General features: G+C 48.1%; 8 protein-coding genes across 8 annotated transcripts; 5 read left to right on the top strand and 3 right to left on the bottom strand.

The window, feature by feature from the left end:
• Window positions 1-784: 784 nt before the first annotated feature.
• Window positions 785-3438, bottom strand: PEX2_011630 (ferric reductase family protein; the record flags this gene model as incomplete). The annotated part of the gene is made up of 7 exons (XM_016738440.1): window positions 785-1892; window positions 1945-2066; window positions 2123-2175; window positions 2238-2467; window positions 2522-2863; window positions 2914-2954; window positions 3013-3438. The coding sequence occupies 7 exons, from the start codon at window positions 3436-3438 to the stop codon at window positions 785-787; spliced, it is 2322 nt and encodes a 773-aa protein (XP_016603794.1).
• Window positions 3439-4985: 1547 nt separating this feature from the next.
• Window positions 4986-6853, top strand: PEX2_011620 (putative transcription regulator (RTG2); the record flags this gene model as incomplete). Its single annotated transcript, XM_016738439.1, has 2 exons — window positions 4986-5083; window positions 5164-6853. 2 exons carry the CDS (start codon window positions 4986-4988, stop codon window positions 6851-6853), a joined length of 1788 nt encoding a protein of 595 aa, XP_016603793.1.
• A 723-nt stretch (window positions 6854-7576) lies between these two features.
• On the top strand, window positions 7577-10347 carry PEX2_011610 (Oligopeptide transporter OPT superfamily; the record flags this gene model as incomplete). The annotated part of the gene is made up of 10 exons (XM_016738438.1): window positions 7577-7664; window positions 7725-7812; window positions 8111-8350; window positions 8402-8604; window positions 8660-8818; window positions 8875-8972; window positions 9033-9365; window positions 9425-9563; window positions 9842-10233; window positions 10282-10347. 10 exons carry the CDS (start codon window positions 7577-7579, stop codon window positions 10345-10347), a joined length of 1806 nt encoding a protein of 601 aa, XP_016603792.1.
• Window positions 10348-12113: 1766 nt separating this feature from the next.
• sidI (putative long-chain-fatty-acid-CoA ligase) lies at window positions 12114-14101 on the top strand (the record flags this gene model as incomplete). The annotated part of the gene is made up of 5 exons (XM_016738437.1): window positions 12114-12525; window positions 12596-12893; window positions 12948-13327; window positions 13378-13707; window positions 13767-14101. 5 exons carry the CDS (start codon window positions 12114-12116, stop codon window positions 14099-14101), a joined length of 1755 nt encoding a protein of 584 aa, XP_016603791.1.
• Window positions 14102-15146: 1045 nt separating this feature from the next.
• PEX2_011590 (putative pyridine nucleotide-disulfide oxidoreductase AMID-like) lies at window positions 15147-16633 on the top strand (the record flags this gene model as incomplete). Its single annotated transcript, XM_016738436.1, has 5 exons — window positions 15147-15354; window positions 15414-15755; window positions 15820-16177; window positions 16233-16540; window positions 16596-16633. 5 exons carry the CDS (start codon window positions 15147-15149, stop codon window positions 16631-16633), a joined length of 1254 nt encoding a protein of 417 aa, XP_016603790.1.
• Window positions 16634-16927: 294 nt separating this feature from the next.
• On the bottom strand, window positions 16928-17896 carry PEX2_011580 (uncharacterized protein; the record flags this gene model as incomplete). Its single annotated transcript, XM_016738435.1, has 2 exons — window positions 16928-17475; window positions 17635-17896. The coding sequence occupies 2 exons, from the start codon at window positions 17894-17896 to the stop codon at window positions 16928-16930; spliced, it is 810 nt and encodes a 269-aa protein (XP_016603789.1).
• A 900-nt stretch (window positions 17897-18796) lies between these two features.
• PEX2_011570 (glutathione S-transferase family protein) lies at window positions 18797-19522 on the top strand (the record flags this gene model as incomplete). The annotated part of the gene is made up of 2 exons (XM_016738434.1): window positions 18797-18850; window positions 18911-19522. 2 exons carry the CDS (start codon window positions 18797-18799, stop codon window positions 19520-19522), a joined length of 666 nt encoding a protein of 221 aa, XP_016603788.1.
• Window positions 19523-19753: 231 nt separating this feature from the next.
• Window positions 19754-22062, bottom strand: PEX2_011560 (GMC family oxidoreductase; the record flags this gene model as incomplete). Its single annotated transcript, XM_016738433.1, has 2 exons — window positions 19754-20526; window positions 20592-22062. The coding sequence occupies 2 exons, from the start codon at window positions 22060-22062 to the stop codon at window positions 19754-19756; spliced, it is 2244 nt and encodes a 747-aa protein (XP_016603787.1).
• Window positions 22063-22705: the final 643 nt, after the last annotated feature.

Below are 22705 nucleotides of genomic sequence, written 5' to 3'. Positions count from 1 at the left end.
TAGGGGTTGGCCACCACATATTATCGATTTTCAGGTGATCCATACTCAGCCAGAGGTATGAAGATGCATGAATTTGTCCAAGGTTTCCTCTGCCGATCAACGGACCCTGTCGGTATGTTCCCCAGATGCCGACGGGAACGGATGCGTATAGGTGGATATGGAGGTCAGGGCAACCTAAAAGTTGAGGTTGCTAATTGTACTCTTCGGCATGGAGTAACACAACGGAGTACTCCGTATTTGCTTTTGTGTTTGGGCTCTTGACCCTGCGTGTGATGTCTCGGTTCTTGCGGGTACTGAATTGCTCAGTTGGTGAATCTGATCTATCACTTCCCAACACATCGATCTTCTTCCTTTTGTTGAGTGAATTATCTATTTCATGTTCCATTTTCCATGATTTTGGGTTTAAGCGTCCAATGGGTCGATTTAAGACCGTTGATTGCAGATTTGAAATCGATAGTCGCATGCTTGGCGCAGGAAGCTCCTGCGTCGTGCATGACGCACCCCTGTCAGCCACCAACAACCACATCTGCTTCCCCAGATCGGTACGGAATAGTCGAATCACAATTTGGTGGCCCTCTCGAGTCTGAAGAAAGCCATTGTGCGAACCCTAAATCCGTGAAACCCTTGTCCGAAGTCGCCACATGCAACTGTGTGAGCAAAGTATTCTATATGTGCCTATCTAACAAAAAGGAGGTCAAGTTCTGACCTTCAAAATATCTACAAAGTTCATCAGTATATGCATGGCGTCGAATATCCATCACAAAGTTCTCGTAAAGCCCCTTGCCTACCACGTAAAAGACTCCTCCACGAATTTAATAGAGCGGTAGCCTTGTCGCATCGCAAGATGTGTCGCGGCGCGTGCTTCATCCGCCATTCTGGGTGGGCCACATACGAGGATCGCAAGGCTAGTACCGGCTGAGCATGCATCGCTGGCCCGGCTCATGATCAGGGATTGAAGATGGGGTCGATCTGACTGGATATCGAATCCAGAATCGGTAGGATCTTCAGAGGATACGGTGGAATCACGCGTTGCATAGAAAGAGGCACTGAAGTCCTCCCGTTTAAGGGCTTCTTTCAGTTCTCGGCGAGAGACATCTCGAATGAATGCCGCCTGTTTAGTAGTCCAAACAAGCTCCATGTCTCGTACTCGTGTTTTCTCATTTTCAAGCCGTCCATTCCAGTCTTCAACAGACCGGCGGAGATGGTCTTGAATATAAGGCACAGCCGACGCTATTCCCGTCCCACCGACGATTATCAAGACCGATTCATACTTCCATAGTGGAAAGGTTTCTCCATAAGGACCTTCAAGAAGGATTGTTGCTTCGCTTGTCTTGGCTGGTGAGCCCAGACATTGCTGGCGCAACTGTTTGGTCCAACCATCATACGGGCGGACCCAGAAGGTCAATTTTAACTTCAACTTCAACGATTCTTCTCCCCTCGAAGAGCCACTTTCTGAGTTGCCTTGGTAATCTCGATCGGAGGCACCGCCTGCAAGAAGAGGCACATTCGAAACATCAAGCGATTTGATCAGATTTCCTTCGGATGGCGGTGCCAATGACGTCCGATCCCCTATTTCGTAAGACCAAGCTCCAATGGTAAACGGATGGCTCTCCCAGCCGGAAAACCGAAATGGCTGATATAAAAAGTAGTACTGTCCTGGTGAGGGTTGTAGTGAAGGCATTCCTGGTGTGACTTCTAACCGCACCACGTCGGCCGTTTCGTCGTAAACCATGCGGCTCGCAGAAATCTTCACAATTCTTCTGTTTGAAATACTCACATGAAGATTACAGTAACATAGCCGCACAATTCGAAGGAAGCGATCAATGACCCATATAGCTACCGAGGGCCACAGGTACTTCCAGTATTCGTTCCCTTCAAACACAACCGTGTGGCTGTCAATTGTTAGAGATTTTTGCAGAAATTCAGTCAGGCTGAAGTACTTACTAAAAGCACGCTATAAGAGTGAGAACCGAAAGCACGACATGAGCAATCAAGAAGAGCTCATATGTCGCAATGCGAATTCGATCCAATGAGGTGATCAACAGCAAAATCATCACGAATGTGCCCTAATATAACATGAGCATTAGAGATCACCTTGAGATCAGTCATATTGGCAGCTTACCAAAATGCCCCACAAAACATAGGTCTTGGACATACCCCTCCAAGCTTTGCCTGCTGCGATTCGCAATAACTATAAGTATTCTGTCCTACATTGGAATCAGGTGCCCCGTACCTACTTTGGATAAACATGACAAAGTAAAGGATAGAGTGTACGATTGCCTGTACAGTAGCCACCCGGGCCACATGACGATGGAATATATTGAACGATGCAAAGCTCCATCCGGTGGCCCACAGGAAGATATTATTTCGTCCCCCAAATAGCCATAAAAGGGGCAAATTCGCAAATGACATGATCCCAGTACGATCTGCTGAATAGCGCAGGATCTGGCTTGGGACATCGGGCCAGCTTGACTATCTGTCAGCATTTTCCACGTCTCACTCCGACGAGCTCGATACTTACTAAATATTTTCGGGGAAAGTGCGATATCCCACGACACTCAATACGATGCTGATCATCCAAAATCCCACGACTATAAGCGCCTCGACTCTGGTGGAGAATGTGAAGCCTAGCAGGTGCCGACCATGTGTTGTTGCTAAAGGCGCTGGGATCATCAGATGAGTCTGGATCCAGTGAAGACCCGTCCCCACGAACGGGATATTTTCTAACAACTTTACCAGAGGGTACACATTAGATTCGAGTGCACGCTCTGCACGACGTTGTTGGCGGTGGAATAACCAATCGCTCAAGCGATATACCATCCCCAGGGACAGTATGCCACCCCAATACGCGTACCCGACATAACTGATTGGTCAATATATGGATGTTTTGCTTTCCACCTTGAACAAACTTACCCAAATGCATGATGTGACCAAGTTTCAAATGCCCAAGAATCCTAGGGCGACAATAAGCTTTAGGACTGTTATATCCAAAGTAGGTCCAAAGGGTCTCACAAGCGTATTGAACATCAGACCAAAGTAAGATGCGGACAGCAGAACAGGCGTATTTGCTGGGTCGCCTCGGGGCAACTCTTGATAGTCGACCGTTTTCATATTTCTTATTGCATCCTCTGTCAAATTTTCGGCGACCGCTTCTCTCGGCAGCAGCTCTAGGTGCCCAAATTCTTGACACTGGTCGGCCAGCTGGGTTAGGCCTATCTCCCGTTCCCGCTCATTGCAATATATCTCGGATGCAGCGTATATCGATGCGACTTTGAGCGGATTACGGCAACTCGATTCCCATCTTCCTTTCCCTGTCGTAGGAAGGCCAGCAAAAGATATGTAGTTGTACGCCGTGTAGACAGCCGTCACACACCGCTCGTCCTCAATGTTGGCCCAGACACCCTGCGCGAGTGCGAGTACCAACCACCGGGACAACATAACGAGTACCCAAATCGCAGACCGGTCCGGGGTGGGCGAAGAAACGGTTGAAGAGGAAACGCGGAGCACTGGCAGTCAACCGATAATCGCAGTGATCAGGTGGGCCCGTGTGGATCAGCGAAGTCTCTGAGCCGTCGGACCGTTGGATCTCGTCGGATCAAAATTCCCGAGGAATAGGATTAGGAGAAGAGATGGCTTGGATCCTGACATGTAATTTTCCAACAGGTCCAAGAGGACTAGAAAAAAAAGAAAAGAAAAAAAGCAGGAACCGATTAAATTAGTGGAAAAACTCGGAATGAATCCCCCAGCATAGAGGTCTTATCTGATCTGATTGATTAGACAACAGCCACGTGACACCCTGATTGGCTTAGCTTATTTCGGTCTGAACTTCAAGTGAACAGCCGTATATTCACGTTGTCAGTACCTGGTTTTGTTTTTAGGGGTTTTATGTACATATTTGCACTTTACTTGTGAAATGTGGTCATTATCCTTTTCTATTGCCATATCAATTTTTAGACACCACGATAATGCTCGTGATATATATGAGGCTTGATATCAGTTGTCTTAGTCTGGACCCTCAATGCAACTCACCTTCGCCATGCACTCTGACGTAGTCCTCTATTTACACTGGATACGTATCTATGTACATGTACATATATACCGAATCTTGCTTTCCATTTCCGCTTTAGTGCTCACCAGGTAAGACTGACCTCGGGAGCATGCCACTTAGTATTATATGTCGAAAGCTATGTTACAATACATGACTGGGAACCCGAGTATTCAACACCTCGGAAAATACATGGACCGCTATGATAGTGGGCCCCATACAAATTGCATATTAAGCTTAGTCAGTTATGCCCCAGCAAATTGTCAAATAGGGGATTCTTGTCATTTTAGTTAGTTAGAGTCATACACATCTGTCATTTTGAACATACATTGCTCTACCGGTGATTTCCGACATTATATAATCATAAACATCCCGACCTCGCTCGCCAAGCCCGCCATCACTTGATTATTACATAAGCAAAATAAATGGCCCCGGGGCCCCGGGCGCGGGCGCTCGCGCGCGCTCATTGAGCGTGACCTGAGCGCTCTGATTTGCTCTCTGAGCAGCCTGACCCTAGTCACAGAGCGTGACCTGAGGTGACCATGAATATCGATCATGTGATTTGTCATATTAAGCTTTGACACCTAAGGCAGAAATTAATTCCTTGCCTGCTGCCGCCAAGAAGAACGCTTTTAATGTCCGATGTACACAATGATATATCCGACCACAATGAACTTGAATAATCACAGAATGGTTAAGATGTTGGAATTGATTACTCCTTCCAAAAAAAACTAACTCTAACATTATTTTTGAACAAACATAATGTACTTGGAGGCTACTCCGTACATCGAGGACATCCATCATTACACGGCAGAACAGCGGGCGGTGGAGAATGATGATGTCACGCGGGTTTTTTCCACCTGGGCACCTGGGCAAGGTTATCCGTAGAGATTCAACAGATGTACAGCGTACATCTGAGCAACTTCAACTACTCGCCTCAATGGGAGGAGGAAGCCAAATTCCAGCAATGAATGGTCAAAAGGTGCCATCCGATCCGGGGCAGAATGTATACCTTCATGCGGTGGTCGATTTGGGCAGGTAGGCAGACCAAATTCACCTCTTCGGTGCCCCTTCAAGGTGCCCGAGTGCGAATTGCTCACTGATTCAAAATATTGCAGTAATGGCATCCGTTGTTCGATCTCAGACCTCTCACCCCCAACCACCCGTATCATCCCTACTGTACACTTTCATCGGATTAACGTCTCGCTCTACGAGGCTCAAATGGATCCCGACTCAGGCAGCCGAATCCCCATTCCACAGCATGTCATCGACCGAATCGTCAGTGCGATAGTTCGTTTCCAGATTGTCTGCGTGGAGATTGGAGTTCCTGCTCAGAACATTCGGATCATCGCCACCGAAGCAACTCGAACTGCTATCAATGCTCCTGCGTTCATCGAGGCCATCCGCCACCAAACCGGGATCTCGGTGGAAGCATTACGAAAGGAGGAGGAGGGGATTATCGGAGCATGGGGGATTGCAAGCAGCTTTTCAGATGTGGAAGGACTCGCACTTGATTTGGGGGGTGGAAGCATGCAGATGACTTGGATCACATCGCATGCGGGCAATGTGCATATGAGTTCCCAAGGATCAGTCAGTTTTCCCTACGGAGCAGCTGCATTGACCCAGAAACTGTCCAACCTCAAAAGGGGCAAAAGCAAAGAGGAAGCGCACAAAGCTCTAGAGCAGTTCCGCGGGGAAATGGGAGACAATTTTCGCGCAGCTTTTAATACCCTCAATGTCCCTGAGCACCTCATTCAAAGGGCTCGAGAGCAAGGGGGCTTCCCTCTTTACCTTTCAGGGGGAGGATTTCGGGGGTGGGGCTATCTTTTGTTATATCTGCACCAGACAAAGGGCCAAAGTTACCCTATTTCGATTATCAATGGGTATTCCGCACCTAAGAAAGACTTCGAGGACACTGAAGCCCTCAAAGAGGTGGCTCGGACGGCACATGAAATCTTCCGTGTTTCCGACCGGCGACGCAAGCAAGTGCCCTCAGTGGCGTTCTTAGTCAATACCCTGGCTGAATCGTTACCACATGGAATCAAAGAGGCTCATTTCTGCCAAGGTGGAGTGCGGGAAGGAGTCCTGTTTCGTGAGATGCTCCCGGTTGTCCGCCAGCAAGATCCCTTGGAGGTTGCCACGGCTCGTTATGCGCCCTCGTCGGCCGAGGCACTGGCCGCCTTATTGCTGGCAGCCCTCCCTCGACCATCTGCCAGCCGATCGTTCCCGTCTTCCATCACTCTTCACCTTATCCAGGCATTTGCTAATGCCCTCTATTATCACGCCACAATGTCCAAAGAACTCTCCTCTAGTGCCGCACTATATAGCACCAGCACTGGGATCCTAGCCTCCACGCATGGTATTCCACACGCCCACCGTGCTCTTCTAGCACTGATGCTCCAGGAGCGTTACGGCGGAGAATTGCCCCCCAGAGACATGGATTTCAAGACCCACCTTCAGGGAATATTGACACCGGAGGAGGTTTGGTGGACCCGTTATCTTGGAAAACTCGGCCTCGTCCTAAGCCAGCTGTACCCAACCGGGTCTATCGACACCTCCAAACCTCGGATTGTTCCCTCGGCACAATGGAAGAATGGGTTAGGGAAGAGTGGCAAGAAGGAAGGCCTGGACTTGACAATTGCCATTCAAGAAGTTTCATATGACCCGTCTCACTTGAAAGAGGAGCTCGAAAATGACGTGCAAAAAATCCAAAAGGTCGGAAAACGGAAGAATTGGATTGGTGGGAGAAATGGCTGGGGCATCAAAGTACATGTCTCAGTGGTAGAAGAGGATTTATTGGCCCGGTGAGTGGAGAAGCATAGGGCCGTGGAATTGGCCTATTTTTTTCTACACCCCGATAGGATGTAGATTTACATCCCTACGATCATCAAGTTATACCAGTCCATATGACGCTAGATACATAAAGGAGAATATGCCTGTACATATGCCTATGAATACCCGTTGACAAGATCATGATTCCGCTGTTTCGACTTAGGATCCCCTACGGTCTAGATCTGTGTGCTTTCCTTGTGTCTGTGGGTTTCTCCACCTGGTCATACCGATAAGACATGGGTCTCTGCAAAGCTTGTTTATCAACATTCTATGGCGAAGCTGGAACCCTGGAAGGCAACTTTACTTGCCTGAATATAATTTCTACATATCATGGATTGATTATTGATTATCACTAACATCAACTTAGATAATGTAACTTGAACCAAAAAAAATTAGAACAAAAAACAACGCAAACAAGCAATTATGGAACTTCTAGGCAGACGAATAAAATAAATGAAGGATGCGGTGGATCCAGACGGGTCTCCCTGGGAGCCCTATAGGGCTGAGAACCATGAACCATGGTGGACATGTGCATTTCCATGTTTCCGCGGATTCCGTCCGATGTTGCATCCGAATTACACGTTCTTTCTATTTCTGCATCTTATCTGATGCCTATTTATCTGATCCTTTTATCTGATCCTCTTATTGATCCTTTTCTTCTACTCTTTTTTCCTCCCTTCCCCCCTCTTACCTCACATCATGGAACCTTACAAGACTAAAGACATTAATCTCATGGAGAAATCCGTTCGGGAAAAGGAAGTCCAGGATGAGAACAATACTGATTCCGGTAGGTCCATTGTTGCGTGTTCCTGTGCCTTTTACACCTGAAGTTCTGACATCACTACAGATGTAGATTCACAGACCGAAATCTTGCGGGCTGCTGGTATAGGCATAGCCAAAGATGATCCTACAGAGCCAGTCCTCACTCTACGAATGTGGGTGTTAGGAATTACATTTTGCATAGTCGTTAGCGGGTTGAACACACTTTATACGCTCCGTACACCTTCCTTGACAATTTCGGGATCGGTGGTACTCTTGTTGACCTATCCCCTGGGAAAGCTTTGGGAGAAAGTCATCCCGAACTGGACCCTCCCGTTCGGACGATTGGCATTTGATCTCAACCCGGGCCCTTTTAATACAAAGGCAAGTTATTCTCTGGCCAAAGTCACCGTGATCAGTCCAATAACAATTGCTACAGGAGCACGTTTTGATCTATATAATGTCCAACCTCAGTATTTACGTTCGTCTCGGCGCCGATGTTCTGACAGAGCAGCAAATGTTCTACGGCTACAAGGCAGGATGGGGGTTCCAAATTCTCATTACTTTCTCCACATTCCTCATCGGTTTCTGTCTTGCCGGGATATTCCGGTCGATTGTAGTCGTTCCTCAAGAGCTGATCTGGCCTGGGGTTCTGGGTGTTACTGCATTGACCACAACCCTGCACCATGTCCACCAGGAACAAGTGCAAGTGCGGTAAGTCCCCTGGATTTGTTTTCTCAGTACTGTGCAACTGATGGATGGTAGTTACGATACTTGGAAAATGTCTCGCTATGCCTTCTTCGCTATGGCATTTTGCATCTCATTCTGCTGGTATTGGTTCCCGGACTTCATCTTTCCTGCGCTTAGCTATTTTAGCTTTCCGTGTTGGATCAAACCTGAGAGCAAAGTAGTCAATCAGATCTTCGGAATGAGTTCCGGGATGGGACTCTTACCGATTACCTTTGATTGTAAGTGTCATAACTTTGCTAGTCAATTGCCATGCTGACGGTGTCCACTCCACAGGGAGCCAGGTATCTTACGTTGGGTCTCCCTTGCTCATTCCCTCGTGGGCAGTTCTCAACGTCTTCATTTCCCTGGTGTTCTGGATCTGGATTGTGGCTGTTGCTCTTTACTATACCAATGTGTGGAACACAGGCTACCTACCTTTTCAAAGCTCTCAGGGTACAACCCCACTGGTTCAAACTCTTGGGGTGACTAAATCTGACTTGTTCAAATAGTATTCGACAATACTGGAAAGACTTACAAAGTCAAACAGATCGTCAATGCGGCTTCAGGCTACAAGCTCGATGTAAAGAAGTACCTTGCTTACTCGCCGGTATTTTTCATATCCTAAACATAAAAATATTGACGTCCAGCTAATTTAAGGGAAAATTAGGTCTATATGCCAGTCACCTACGCGTTAAACATGTTTGGGCTATCATTTGCAACCCTAAGCGCTCTTCTTGTTTGGGTTATTCTTGAAAGGCGTCATGTCATGGCCGATGCAGCCAAAAGAGTGCCTCGACTGGTTTTTGAGTCTCTTCCTGGTCGCTCCAGAGCATACAGCGAGGACGAGAGGGGAGACCCGGATGTGCCCTTATGGTGGTATTTGGTTGCATGCGTCTTAGCCTTGTTTATGTCAATCTTTGCCGTCGAGTGGTGGAACGTTGAACTGAGATGGTACGGTGTTTTGCTAGCGTGTGCTGTGGCACTGGTGTTCTATCCTCCGGTGAGTCTACCCAATGTACCCGATTGGTATATTTGACACGTCTCTCTGACCAATTTCAGTTGGCTTTGGTCTATGCCACTTCCAACCTCAAGATCAATATCGATATTTTCTGTCGTATCGTAGCCGGTTTTGTCTTCGAGGGCAAGGTCCTGGCTAATATCTGGTTTTTTGACATCGGATACATCACGACCATCAAAGGTCTTTACTTTGCCCAGGATATGAAACTAGCTTATTATTGTCATGCAAGTCCTCTCCTTTCCTACTATAATTGAGCCATGCTGATACCCCGAAGATCCCTCAACGCAAATTGTTCTTGGTTCAGTGCGTTGGAATGCTTATTGGCACACTCTCCTCACTCGGTGTTCTCAACTGGGCCTTGAATCACATCACCGGCATCTGCACTACTACTGCTGTGAATGGTTTCAGTTGTCCTTACAGCAGAACCCACTTCAATACTTCTTTGATCTGGGGTGCAGTAGGCCCTCGTCGCTATTTCTCGAACCAAATTGGCTATTCCGCTTTGCTTTATTTCTTCATCATCGGTGCCATTTTACCCATCCCCGTCTATTATATGACCCGCCGATACCCCAACTCGCTGTGGAGAAGGATCCATGTTCCCCTCTTCCTCGGAGGGCTGAATTACCTGCCCCCTGCGACCGGGATGAATTACGGCAGTTGGGCAGCTGTCGGACTCACCTTTGGCTGGCTTGTTCGAAAGCGTCTGCATGGCTGGTGGAGTAAGTATAACTTTGTGCTGAGCTCTGCCATGGACTCATCCGTGGGAATTGCCGGTGCGCTGATTTTCTTGACAATTTATTTCACTGGAGCCAGCGAACATTTCAAGTGGTGGGGAACGGAGGTTCACAAGGTGTGTTTGGCTCTCTTGCGTCCAATCACTCATACTGACTATTAGCAGAACACCTGCGACTGGAAAGGCTGTGCAGACCTTTCCATACCAAAGGGCCAAAAGTTCGGCATGTAGAATCCCATTATACTAATGTGACATCTACCTAAGATGTGTCCATGTCTTATGATCGGTGCTTGGATTCAGAGAATGCTAAAGACGGGCATTTTGCACCTAGCTATATGTTTTAATCTGATTGTATGGGGAATCTTTGTTGTTTGGTTGACAAGCAATAATAAGACCAGTCCACTCTTAACAGCTGGACAGACAGCCCAATGAGAGAGTGAAGTTATAATATAATAATGCTAAGAAAGCAATCCTCGCATAGTCGGGGATCTAGACCTCTATTCCATCAATTAACATCAAGTTTGCAGAAATAAACGTAGTTAGAAGCTCAACTAGAACATGTATATCCCTTGCATTCAGCCCTAGTGGATTGAATCTTGACGTACAGCATATTCCACAATAGTCTTTTCATACCCAATGCACGTGTACATACTAGTAGTAGCCTTACAATTTCCTTCCGGCTATAACATTTATTGAATACTTCAAGTGGTATGTGTGGTATCTTTGGTATTTTGGTATTTCTGGTATTTCTAGGTGGGTCCAACACGAAGTCGCCGATGTCGGGAATGATTGATTAGATCAGCCCGATTGATTAGATTTGCAAGGTCGCCAGGGCCATACATTTGCACAATGGTAACTGGTAGATAGAATGCCTGAGTATTAGGTGAGCTGAAGGTTAACGAAGCTGAATATTGAATTATATATATCATGTACTGGGTCTTCGAGGGCTGTAGTACCTCATGGAGACGGTCTAGGCTGTATGTGGCCCACCTAAACATTATCCCTCGCCTTCCGAAAAGCGAACACCAGTTTCGGAATGACGAGACCTGCCAAGAGATTCGGTGCTTCCAATTATTCACAACAGCTCGGAAGTGTGTCCCGGGCTGCTAAAATATTGCCTACTTTGTGCATCCTAGACAATGGGCTCCACTCAGGCATCTTCCCAACTGATTGATAAACCCCTGTCATGAGATTCTGCAGACAAATTATCTGATCCTGAGTGGGGTCCAGTGCCACGAGGATGTGAAAAAAAAAAATTTCCTTCAGTGCAAGTTAGATTCTGACAACCAATCCCGAACTATTCCACCGTGACGGGAAACTTACAAAACGATCCCCGAGGAGATGAATAACCGAGAAAGGAATTCTATATCGAGACAGACATCTTGGTAAAAGATTCAGATATCTCATAATATTCTCGGGCACTTGCGATTTCCGGTATCAGTCCACCCCAAGCAACAAAATTGGCGTCATAGAAGGATTCTCACGAGTGTCGGGTCAGCGTTTTGCAACCTTTTTAAACGGCATCGGCGTATTATGTATATGCCATAGAAACATTTCTAAATGTGCTATTACACATGTAGTACCTTACATATGTTCTTATTATAAAATGCAAGAGCGACATGGTAATACGGAGTACTGCATATGCAGGGACCAACATCCATCGCTGTATACATTAACCTACAACATACAACATAGAAGATGGAACACCCTCGGAGCTTGCGTATCCTGCCAAGGTTCTAAGGTTCGCTTGAAGTTTTGAGTGGAGTCTTATAAGACGCCAAGATCCTGAACCAACCAAGCATAAAAGCCAAATTCGTGAAATTACCAATACAAAACTTCCGATGTGGAGCCCCGGCCTATCTGATGGAATTAATCAAAATAATCGAATTTATCGTGTGCGAAATTTGTCGCGGTATTGTCGGCTACATCTATAAGCCCGCTCGGTCCAAAGCTTTTTTCCCTGGTTTTCTTTTTCCCTCAACTTCCATCTACTTACCATGGCGGCCCCAAGAAGTGTACAGCGGTTACAGCAGACACTGTCGCACGTACAGCCTCCTGTTAGTCCACAGCTGTCTCTTGTCGCAGGCCCGACGGAGCCACAGCTGCTGGATATTACCTTGGGCGAGCTGTTGACACTTCAAGCACTGCAATATGGAAGAATTGAGTGCTTGGTCTTCCCCTGGACCGGTGCACGATGGACGTACGGCCAACTGAAAGATGAGGCCGATCGTCTATCTCGGGGAATGTTGGCTTCCGGTATTCAAAAAGGTGATCGCATCGGAATTATGGCAGGCAATTGTGAGCAATATATCTCGGTGTTCTTTGCGGCCGCACGAGTTGGGGCTATCTTGGTCGTTTTGAACAACACGTACACCCCCTCCGAGCTGTATTACGCTCTAAATCACAGTGGTGGGTGATATCCACTTCCCGTATTATTGACTCCATACTAATCTCACCTTTTTCTTCTATTTTCGTTCAGAATGCCGAATGCTTTTCATGACACCACGCATTGGACGTCATAATCTCGAGGAAGTCCTTGCCAAACTCGGCCCTAATCCTAAAAAAGCAGCAACCTCCGAATCATTGGAGGAAATCGTCATTCTCCGCGAAAGCTACAACGACTTCCCCACCTATCAGGATGTCATGGAACGCGGTCTGTCGCAGGCTGCACATGTGCTCCAGGACCGCGAGGCTGAGTTACGGCCAGATGATGTGTGCAATCTGCAATTCACAAGCGGTTCAACAGGCAGTCCCAAAGCTGCAATGCTGACACATCAGTATGTGGACCTTGTACGACAATTCGTTTTTAAATAAAGCTAATTCCCCCGCAGCAATTTGGTTAATAACTCGCGGTTCATTGGTGATCGCATGAACCTCACCTCTTTTGATGTTTTGTGCTGCCCGCCGCCCTTGTTCCACTGCTTCGGGCTGGTCCTGGGTATGCTTGCTGTGGTCACCCATGGCTCCAAGATTGTCTTCCCCAGCGAAACCTTCGATCCCAAGGCGGTTCTACATGCCATCTCCGACGAGAAGTGCACTGCTCTACACGGTGTTCCAACCATGTTTGAGGCGATTCTTGCTGTCCCCAAGCCCTCGGATTTTGATACCTCAAACCTCCGCACAGGCATCATTGCTGGGGCCCCAGTTCCACGGCCACTTATGAAGCGGCTCTTTGCAGAGTTGAATATGACTGAATATACTAGTAGCTATGGTACTGTCTCTTCCATTAGTCTACTGCTTAAGTGCTAACCCAAACTCTAGGTCTCACGGAGGCCTCGCCGACTTGCTTTAATGCTTTCACCACGGACAGCATCCACACAAGATTGACCACCGTCGGAAAGGTTTTGCCCCACGCTCGCGCGAAAATTATCGATGCAGAGGGAAACATCGTTCCCGTTGGTCAGCGTGGTGAGCTTTGCATGGCCGGCTACCAGCTTACCAAGGGATACTGGCATAATCCGGAGAAGACGGCAGAGACATTTATAACCGATGCCGAGGGTGTCAAATGGCTGAAGACTGGTGACGAAGCTTCCTTTAACGCCGAAGGGTACTGCACTATCACCGGTCGCTTCAAGGACATCATTATTCGTGGTAAGCTTCAAACCCCCACATGGAAATTGATCGCAATCTCTAAATCTGGCATCTGATAGGCGGCGAAAACATATACCCTCTCGAAATTGAGGAACGACTGACTGCACATCCCTCGATTGAGTTGGCATCTGTGATTGGTATTGCCGACCCCAAATATGGCGAGGTTGTCGGAGCATTTATCGCAATCGCTTCGGGCGCCGGTCGTCCGACCGACGATGAACTGCGCGCATGGACACGTGAGACATTGGGTCGACACAAAGCCCCGCAGCATGTGTTTGTATTTGGAGAAGAGGGGGCTTCAAGCACGGTTCCTGTGACGGGGAGCGGCAAAGTCCGCAAAGTGGAGCTCCGGCAAATGGCGATGGCGGTGCTGACCGAACGCCAGAAGGCATGAACAAAAGAAAAAAGGAAGGAGCACAGATTGTACAGTCCTCGTGTTTGGCTAGTAAAGAAAATCTAGAGTTTGCAATAATACCCCAATCCCATTGAGCAAACTAAACTTGGGCACAAAAATTGTCAACCAAAAATCTGGATTTGAAACAAATTATGCAGGTAATTAAATGAGGGGCGTATCTTATCAGATTCTATTGTGATTCGCCTAGCCCGACGCCTGTAACGTAACAATGACGAAAAGCGGATCCTGCAGCGAAATGCGGCATTTTCTTTTTCTTTTTCTTTTTCTTTTTTTGTTACGTCGGCTTTAGTACTCCGTAGTCCGCCTGCCCAGGTGGGCACTTCCCAGAATCAGATTAGATGCTCATCTTGTCTGATCGATGATCATTGCCATCTTTGGTTGAGTGGCTGTATTGAACCATAGAATTAGATGTGTATTGTACTTACACGGATTACGGTGATCGAGTCCAACCGTGAATGAATTCTAGTTGAAATATTCAAAGTTGTGCATGTAATCCTGTCATTTCTTGGTTATCTTCTAGTTGCACATTATGTCCAGTAATAAATTGACAAAAGGGGACTTAATGGATGCACAGACGACAAAATGTTTTTGTGTGTGTACCTAGGTATCAGCCACCATGTCGGTTCTGCCGAAAGAAAACGACTTGGCAGCCTAAGGCGTACTATCCTGGAAAGACCCTGAGTAATCGGAATTGATGGAAAGTCAATACAACCGAGGGATGTTTCACCTACCTAGGTACGTATTAGGTACCTAGGCTCCATCGGATCTGATAATCCGAGCCAAGGACTATAGAAGGAGAAGCCAAGAAGCAACCATGGGTACGCTATATCCGATGTCGCTTTCAATCTGATAAGATCCGGACCCGCATAATCCGATGATGTGACGATATGTTTTCTCTATTTTCATTCGGGTACATAGCTCAGTTCCTTGGCNTTTTTTTTTTTTTTTTTTTTTCCTTTGCGCTTTCCTTTTGGTCTCTTTCTTCCGTTATTGCTCGTGTCGCACTTCTCCTTCTCGACTCATCATGCCCTCCAACGACTTTGTCCGAACCGTATCTCGCAGCTTCCGAGTACTTGTGATCGGTGGCTCTTATGGCGGTCTATCTGCTGCATTGGCCCTCATTGATCTTTCACAGGGTCGCCTTACCCGTTTCAACTACAATACTGAAGCCGAAGCTCCTACACATCGTATCCCAATACAGATAACTGTAGTTGACAAACGAGATGGCTATTGTAAGCTCCCCAGAATATCAACAATTCGCGCACCATGAAACCTTCGCTCATGCGTATAGTTCATTTGATTGGATCGCCAAAGGCTCTGGCCTGTGAAAAGTTCGCGTCCGAGGCATGGACTCGTTTCCAAGATGTTCCTGGGCTCAAGTCTCCAGATCTCAGCTTTATTCAGGGAAGCGTCAGTTCCGTTGATTTCGACTCCAAAGTCGCCCATATTGTCGATGCAGAGACCAAGAGCAACCGCACAGAGTCCTATGACTACTTGATTGCAGGCTCGGGGTTGCGTCGGTCTTTCCCCACCGTTCCCCAATCCTTGCGGCGAGATGAGTTCCTTCAAGAAGCCAGAGAACATATGACCAATGTGAAGCAAGCCCAAGATGGTATCGTCGTTGTCGGCGGAGGTATGTGTTAGCCCTCATCCTCTGTTACTTTCACTCCCGACTAACGTCCCTTTTTCGTGGATAGGCGCTGTCGGCGTGGAGATGGCTGCCGAATTGAAGATCCTTAATCCAGAACAGAAGGTCACGCTGATCCACTCTCGAAAGCGCTTGTTGTCTTCGGAGCCGTTGCCGGATGACTTTGCCGAGCGCGTAGATTCTATACTGCGCGATACAGGCGTCGAGGTCATCCTAGGACAACGCGTTGTCGACACGACCCCTGTTGACACGAAAAGTGGGACACGGGTCTGGAACCTCACGCTCAGCGATGGCCAACAACTCAAAGCTGGCCATGTTCTCAGGGCCGTCTCCCAAACCATTCCAACATCGACATATCTGCCGAAGGAGGCATTGAATGAAGAAGGATACATTAAAGTTCACCGCTCGTAAGGCTGCTTCCTTGACCAAGCTACTGGCAAAATATCTCTAATATGTTTGCAGACTACAATTTTCCGGTGATGTCCCGAACGCAGAGCATCATTGGGCAGTAGGAGACCTCACTGCGTGGGAAGGTATCAAGCGCTGCGGCGGTGCAATGCACATGGGCCATTATGCGGCGCTTAATATCCATCTGCACATGATGGCAGAGTGCACTGGTGGAAAGCCAGACTATCAGACCTTGCAACCATTCCCAGCTGTGATGGGCTTAGCTCTCGGCAAAACGGCCGTCAGTTATACGCCGGGCGAGGGCACACGAGAAGGTGAAGACCTGATGAAGACCTTGTTTGGCAAAGACATGGGACATACAAGTGCGTTTTTATCATCCGAAATTTGTATGCATTGAAAATCTGACTCAAATTGCAGTTTGCTGGAATTATATGCGTCTCGGTGAGGCATGCTAGGCGTGAGCTAGTAGATCTGGGATATGTTGAGGTTCATGGACAAATCCGCCATATGCTCGTCATGGGCTGGGGAGGTGAAAGTACAGCGAGGATGGAGCTGGCACAACGGCTTCGCCGCGAGATTCACAAAAATCAAACAAGTAACTCAAAGCTCTCCAAGTAATACATGAGTTCCTCAGGCGAGACAATTTCAGACTGTCGTGTACTACCATACAATGAATAGGCAAGGAATAGAAAGGGACAAACGGCGACGTGAAACAATTCCCGTAGAAAGCCCCTAGAGCAACCAAGCAATCATTCCACCCACTCGCACTCGTATGCTCGAGTATACTCATCCGGGTCCCAAGCAAGAGGTCTCGTGTTCATCTGTTCAAACCTCAGCTTTACACAAATATTTATGTACTCCTTTTCTTTGAGTGTCAAGAGATGAAGCCTTTCCTTCCAGACATTGTCAAGTTCAAAGCTTTGAGTCGGCCCAAAGAATCGCCGATCAATCTTCCGCCAATAAATGGAGTCGAATGCAAAATTATTCCGTGCGGCATACATTACCCAGAAGTTCCCGCTCTTCCAACTGTCTCGCATTAGGCCAGAGAGACGCTGAGTCTCCATGAGTTGACCGGCGCGGATTGACTCATCCTCGCAATCATTCATGGCCTGAAGAAATGTTTCAAGTCGTTTATCATATTGTGAGCACCAGTCGCCGAGGCCTTTAGACCAATATTCCGGCTTTTCGAGAAGAAGCCACCAAGGTGGTGCATGGGAAAATTCGACAGGGGCGGTGTATGTAAACTCCCAGTCTACCACTCCGACAATATTCTTAGCTTCATTAACAAGGATATTCTCTGGTCGAAAGTCATCGCACCAGATTGGAAATGGGCCAGTCTTATGGCACAACCATTTCTCTCTCAATTTCTGGTCTCAAATAAGTCTTCGGAAGAGAAGTCGCGCCACAAATTTTCGCCGGCAGTCATCCTCTGAGTCAACAGAGTCGTTTCTTTGACTGATGAGGTGTGAAATCTGCAGCTCCACCAGGGCGTCAAAGTACGACGATGCTTCAGAGTACATGCTATTCGGTATTATCGACCGAGCTAGTGTTCCCAGTTGCACCACTTCATTCATGGAATATGATAAGGGCCGATTCAACACCTTCCACGTCATATTTTTAGGGTCACGCTCAACAGACCCTATCTTGCTGAGCGTAAGAGTAGACAGCGAAAGAACGATTTTGGCCAATTTTCTGTAGAGGTCCCCCAACCTGACCATGTTGAGGTTGAGATTAAGAATTGGACGGACGGATGGATCTGATTCCGGATTCTCAAGAAGCCTGCAGATACTCTGTTTGTGCTCGATATATTCCATGACGATAAAAGGCCCTAGGTTTGCGGGACCCTCTTTCTTCTGTCCCCAGCGAGAGATCGAAGGCACCGGAATCGGAATTTTGTGGGATTTTTGGGTTTGCTCCTAAATGAACTGCATGATCCTGACTTCATTGTGGACTTCCTCTTCAGGAAACATGATAATACCAGGGAATGGGAACCTGATAATAGCGGTGGTTATATCAGTAAATACTATCCGAAAGCAGACATTGAATCCACCCAACGCGAAGATATCAAACTCGCACCATTCCCGAGGATAAAAACGCGTTTCAAGAAAGCGACCATCTGCATTGAAGGGGTCGTCGTCTTCCTCGAGATACTTATACCAGCGTCTGTAGATGACCGTCCCTCTTTCCCAGGCTTGGTCGTCGTAAGCAAGACGTGGTTTCATTGTAGGTATAGAATCCAACGAAGTGAGAGATTTGTAAGAGAGGAAAATCAAGAGTTATTTACGGAGTACCGAGTAGATATTCTTTGAATGGATTAAAACATTCATGGGGGGGATGGATGACTGGTAGGGATACCTTCCACGAATGAGAGCATTACAAACATACAGGTTATATAAAACCTAGGGTTATGAAAGAAATGCATGTCTAGAGATGAAATTAATGTGTTAGAGTGTGCTACTAGTTGAAACACATTTAATCATCTCTATTCTTAAATCAGTTCATCTGCTTAATAATCGGGTTCCACTTGTTTCCGCTCCGTTCTTTGGCTTCAATTAAATACCCCTCCCTTTTGCTTGGTAAGTTGTATACGGAGTACTTCAACATCATTTATATCCACAATGGCACCATTTGGCACTATCTACTCCTATCAGCCCAGTCCTCGGGTCATGAAGGTAAGAAACCTCCTACCCTGGTCAGGGAAGGTCAAAGCCCTGAGCTAACACCCCTACTAGGCCCTGGCTGTGGCCAACCTGAATGGCCTGGAGGTGGTGGTTCCGGAATTCGCCATGGGCAAGACCAATCGCACTCCGGACTTCCTGTCCAAGTTCCCTTTGGGTAAGGTGCCCGCCTTTGAGGCCGCCGATGGAACAACCCTATTCGAATCCGACGCCATCACCCAATACATTGCCGAGAGCGGCCCGGCCGCCAATCAGCTCATTGGAGCTACTCCCGCAGAGCGCGCCACCATCCGGCAGTGGATCTGCTATGCACAGGGTGAGATTCTGGACCCTGTCACGCAGTTGGCGCTGTGGCGTCTTGGTATCCGGCCCTACGATGAGAAAGTCGAGGAAACCAACCTCGCGCGTCTAGAACGCTCGCTGGAATGTATGGAGACTCACCTCAAGGACCGCACCTGGTTCGTGAGCAACGAAAAGCTCAGCCTGGCTGATGTTACTATTGCCGCTGCCCTGGTCTGGGGTTTCGGCATGGCTATCGATGCTGAGATGCGCCAGAAGTTCCCCACTGTGGTCACCTGGTACGAGCGGACCCTTGAGGCCGAAGGCGTCAAGGAGGCATTTGGTGAGAAGAAATTTATTGAGAAGCGTCAGGGTCCCCAGGCTTGAAGCTCAACGTGATTAAAAAAGAATATAACATTAGCACCCAGTCGGAGAAAGAGTCAAAACGTCATATTCCGCCTCACAAAGCATCTAAATCATATAAAACGAAAGGGTAAAAACGAAACCTTTAGAATAGTGCCAGGGATTTCATCATATATAGACAACTAGCGGTCGGTCAGGCAGAACAGTACATATTGACAAGGAACCCCAGAGGAGATATTCCACGCGCCCGTCCCATCATAGACGAGCCATCACACTCGCCTCACCTCGTGCCGTTCCCATCGCTCGTGCAAGGTTTTGGCTGGCCCAATCGGCGATTGCCATGTTAGTGACCATTGGGTTCACACCGCTAGCACTAGGGAAGACGGACGCATCCACAACATACAAACCATCGGTGCCCCAGACTTGACAATCCGGATCCACCACACCTAATTTAGGTGACTTGCTCATGCGGCAGGTACCCATCTGGTGTGCACTAGCAAACAAACTACGCCCCGGGTTCAAAGGGGACTTCTGACGAAGCTCGGCAATCCAACTTTGCAGGGCTGTGTCGTTAGTGCCTTCGGGGCCCTCGGGGTCTGAAGCCTCTGGGCGAACAAACGGGGGAAGGTCGCGGTAAACGGTATGGAACTCTTTGGCGCCTGTGATATACGCAATCTTGGCGCTGGCAATAATAGCCTCCACAATATGTTTTCGGTCAAAGGCAGAGACTGTGTAACCAATCCGGCAGCGTCCATCAACGGGATCCGGGTACACACGACCAGAATCCCGGTCTCTAGTTAAGGTGATGAAGCTCGTGCTGCGACGCATCTTGGCCGCCCACAGCTTGTACTCCAATGAGTCTCGCCATGGGAACATGGGAATGAACAAGGGGGGCATCATTGAGAGAGACTCAATCTTCACACCATGCCCATCTCCATCAAGATCTTCAAGCTCGTTTACAACCGTAGTCAGTGCAGAGCCCTCCCAGGGGTGGGTATCCTGATCAAAGACAGCACTAGCTGCCATAACTTTATAACAAAGAGTAAGTGTCTGTGGTGCACACTGTGGAGGGAAGTGAAGAGTGCTTGCTTACCTGGGTGGAGATAAAGGTTCCGGCCAATCTGGGGATTCTTCAGACCACTCCGCAGCAGCAGAAGGGGACTCTGCAATGCGCCAGCTGATACGACTACTTTCTTGGCCTTGATAATCACCTTGCGCTCCACAGCCGCAATACCACCGAGGCCCAAGTATGAATCCCGCGACTTCCATGTTCCTTGCACACCAGAAGCAACCTTTTTGCCGTTGATCTTAGTGAATATGACTTTTTCAGCACAGAATCCTTCCATGAACCTCGCGCCGGCCTGAGCAGCGTCCACAAGGAACGACTTTATTGGCCCTTTCTTTCCACCTGAGGCGCATCCCAGGGTGCAATGCCCACAGTAGTGCTCGCCGTGACCTGTGTTTTGGGGTACTGTTTTGGAAGCATAGCCGAGTTTTCTTGCACCTTCAAGAATCACCCTATTCTGGCGGTTATGCTCAACGTGCTCCTCGTTAACACCCATGCGATCACAGACGCGGTCTAGACTTTTCTGGAAGTCGAGGGAGGTGAAGAAAGGTAGACCAGTATCCGCCCATTGCTGTCGGACATACCCCTGAGTCTGTAGAGATGCCGACCAGTTAATGGTACCCCCACCACCCCATGTTGATCCCGCTAAGATTGCCATCGAGCCATCATCGCTAGAGATAGCGCCCCCGTTCTCAAACAGGTTGAGGAATCCCTCATTCGGGCCCATGGGGAACGTATTGGATGGATATGAATAGGATTTTTCCACAACCAGCACTCGATGGCCCGCTTCGGCTAAGTTCTTTGCAGTCACGCTACCGCCGCAGCCACTCCCCACGATAACGACGTCGGTCTCAATCGTTTCTGGCTGGTCCCCAGGAGGGAATTGCAAAAACTCATACTGGAAACCGTCCGTGGGGTTGCCATGGACAGGGATCCGTGGGAATCCTAGAACTGGGCCTATGGTTGGACTGCTGATAACCCAACATTTCTTCACGATGGCAGTGAGTCCTCGGTAAATGGCGCGGAGAGGGGGCAATCGAGAGGTGTCCCATCCACGTAAAACCCGTTCCCGAAATTCCACCGGTTGGTCCTGGATCGGAGTGGTCGAGCCTGTCATAATCAGCGAGCCCGTACGGGTGTTGAGGGCGTTCATGATCAGCCCAAACCCATTCCTTCCCTCATCATGCACATGATCACCCATGAGTCGCTCCACTATGGCCCGGAATTGCGGGTTCGAAGAAACATTTTCTTGCAGATACTGCGTGGCAGTGGTTACGGCATCGGGTCCAGAAATGATCGTTGACAAGCTTGACACGGCAGAATTCCACTCTGCATCTGAAATCACCCGATCGTTTGATGACTTGGCAGTTGCCGCAGTGTGGATGGAGGGCACAACTGCGTCAGCCAGCGCATACAGTGTCTTCCACTGCAACTCCGAGAAGTAAGTGGCTGAAGGTGCTGGTGGAATAGGGACATCCTTTGGGGTATATGTGGACATAGTGTAGGTTGGCATGTTTGCAAGAACCAGGGCAAACAAAGCTCTCTGAGATCAAGCTCCAATGGTATAGGAGGAATGGTGAGAATAAGAATAAGAAATGAGATTTTGGAGCACAGAAAGAAGAAGTCCACTAGGCACACGGGTGACGGGTGATTATAATGATGTTAGCTCAACAAAGTCCCACTATGACACCAGGTACATATTCAGAGTTCGAATCGGTTCATCTTTAGCATAGACGATTGTGGAGAGAACAGACCGCTCTATTATGTGACTTTCATGCTATGTCAGCCCTTTCAGCGCTCGCAACCCAAGAACACGACCCCAAAATCCGGGGGTGAAGCCTCGGTTGAGTGGAGAAGTAGTTGAGCATGGTTTTTGATTCTTGTGGTGGTGGGGTCTTTGAATCTTCTATCGACCAGTTAAGACCGTGTAAATATCCATTGCCCAACAATTTCAAGGCCTAGGTTCCCACCTAAGTTCCCTAGAGAGGTAGATCTCCCCTCTTTCTCCGAAATAAGGGCGCTCACGGGCTCAATTGCGGGGGAAATTGCCGAGTTCCAGCGCCATGTGAGAGAATCAACTTAGCCTTAACCATGGGAAATATCAAGTCAAAATTCAAGTGAAGTTCAAGGCAAGTTCATGG

Source organism: Penicillium expansum, assembly GCF_000769745.1.
Source record: "Penicillium expansum strain MD-8 chromosome Unknown contig38, whole genome shotgun sequence".
NCBI lineage: Eukaryota > Fungi > Ascomycota > Eurotiomycetes > Eurotiales > Aspergillaceae > Penicillium > Penicillium expansum.
The sequence above is the reverse complement of the archived record's forward strand: the minus strand, read 5'-3'. Positions and strand labels throughout refer to the sequence as shown.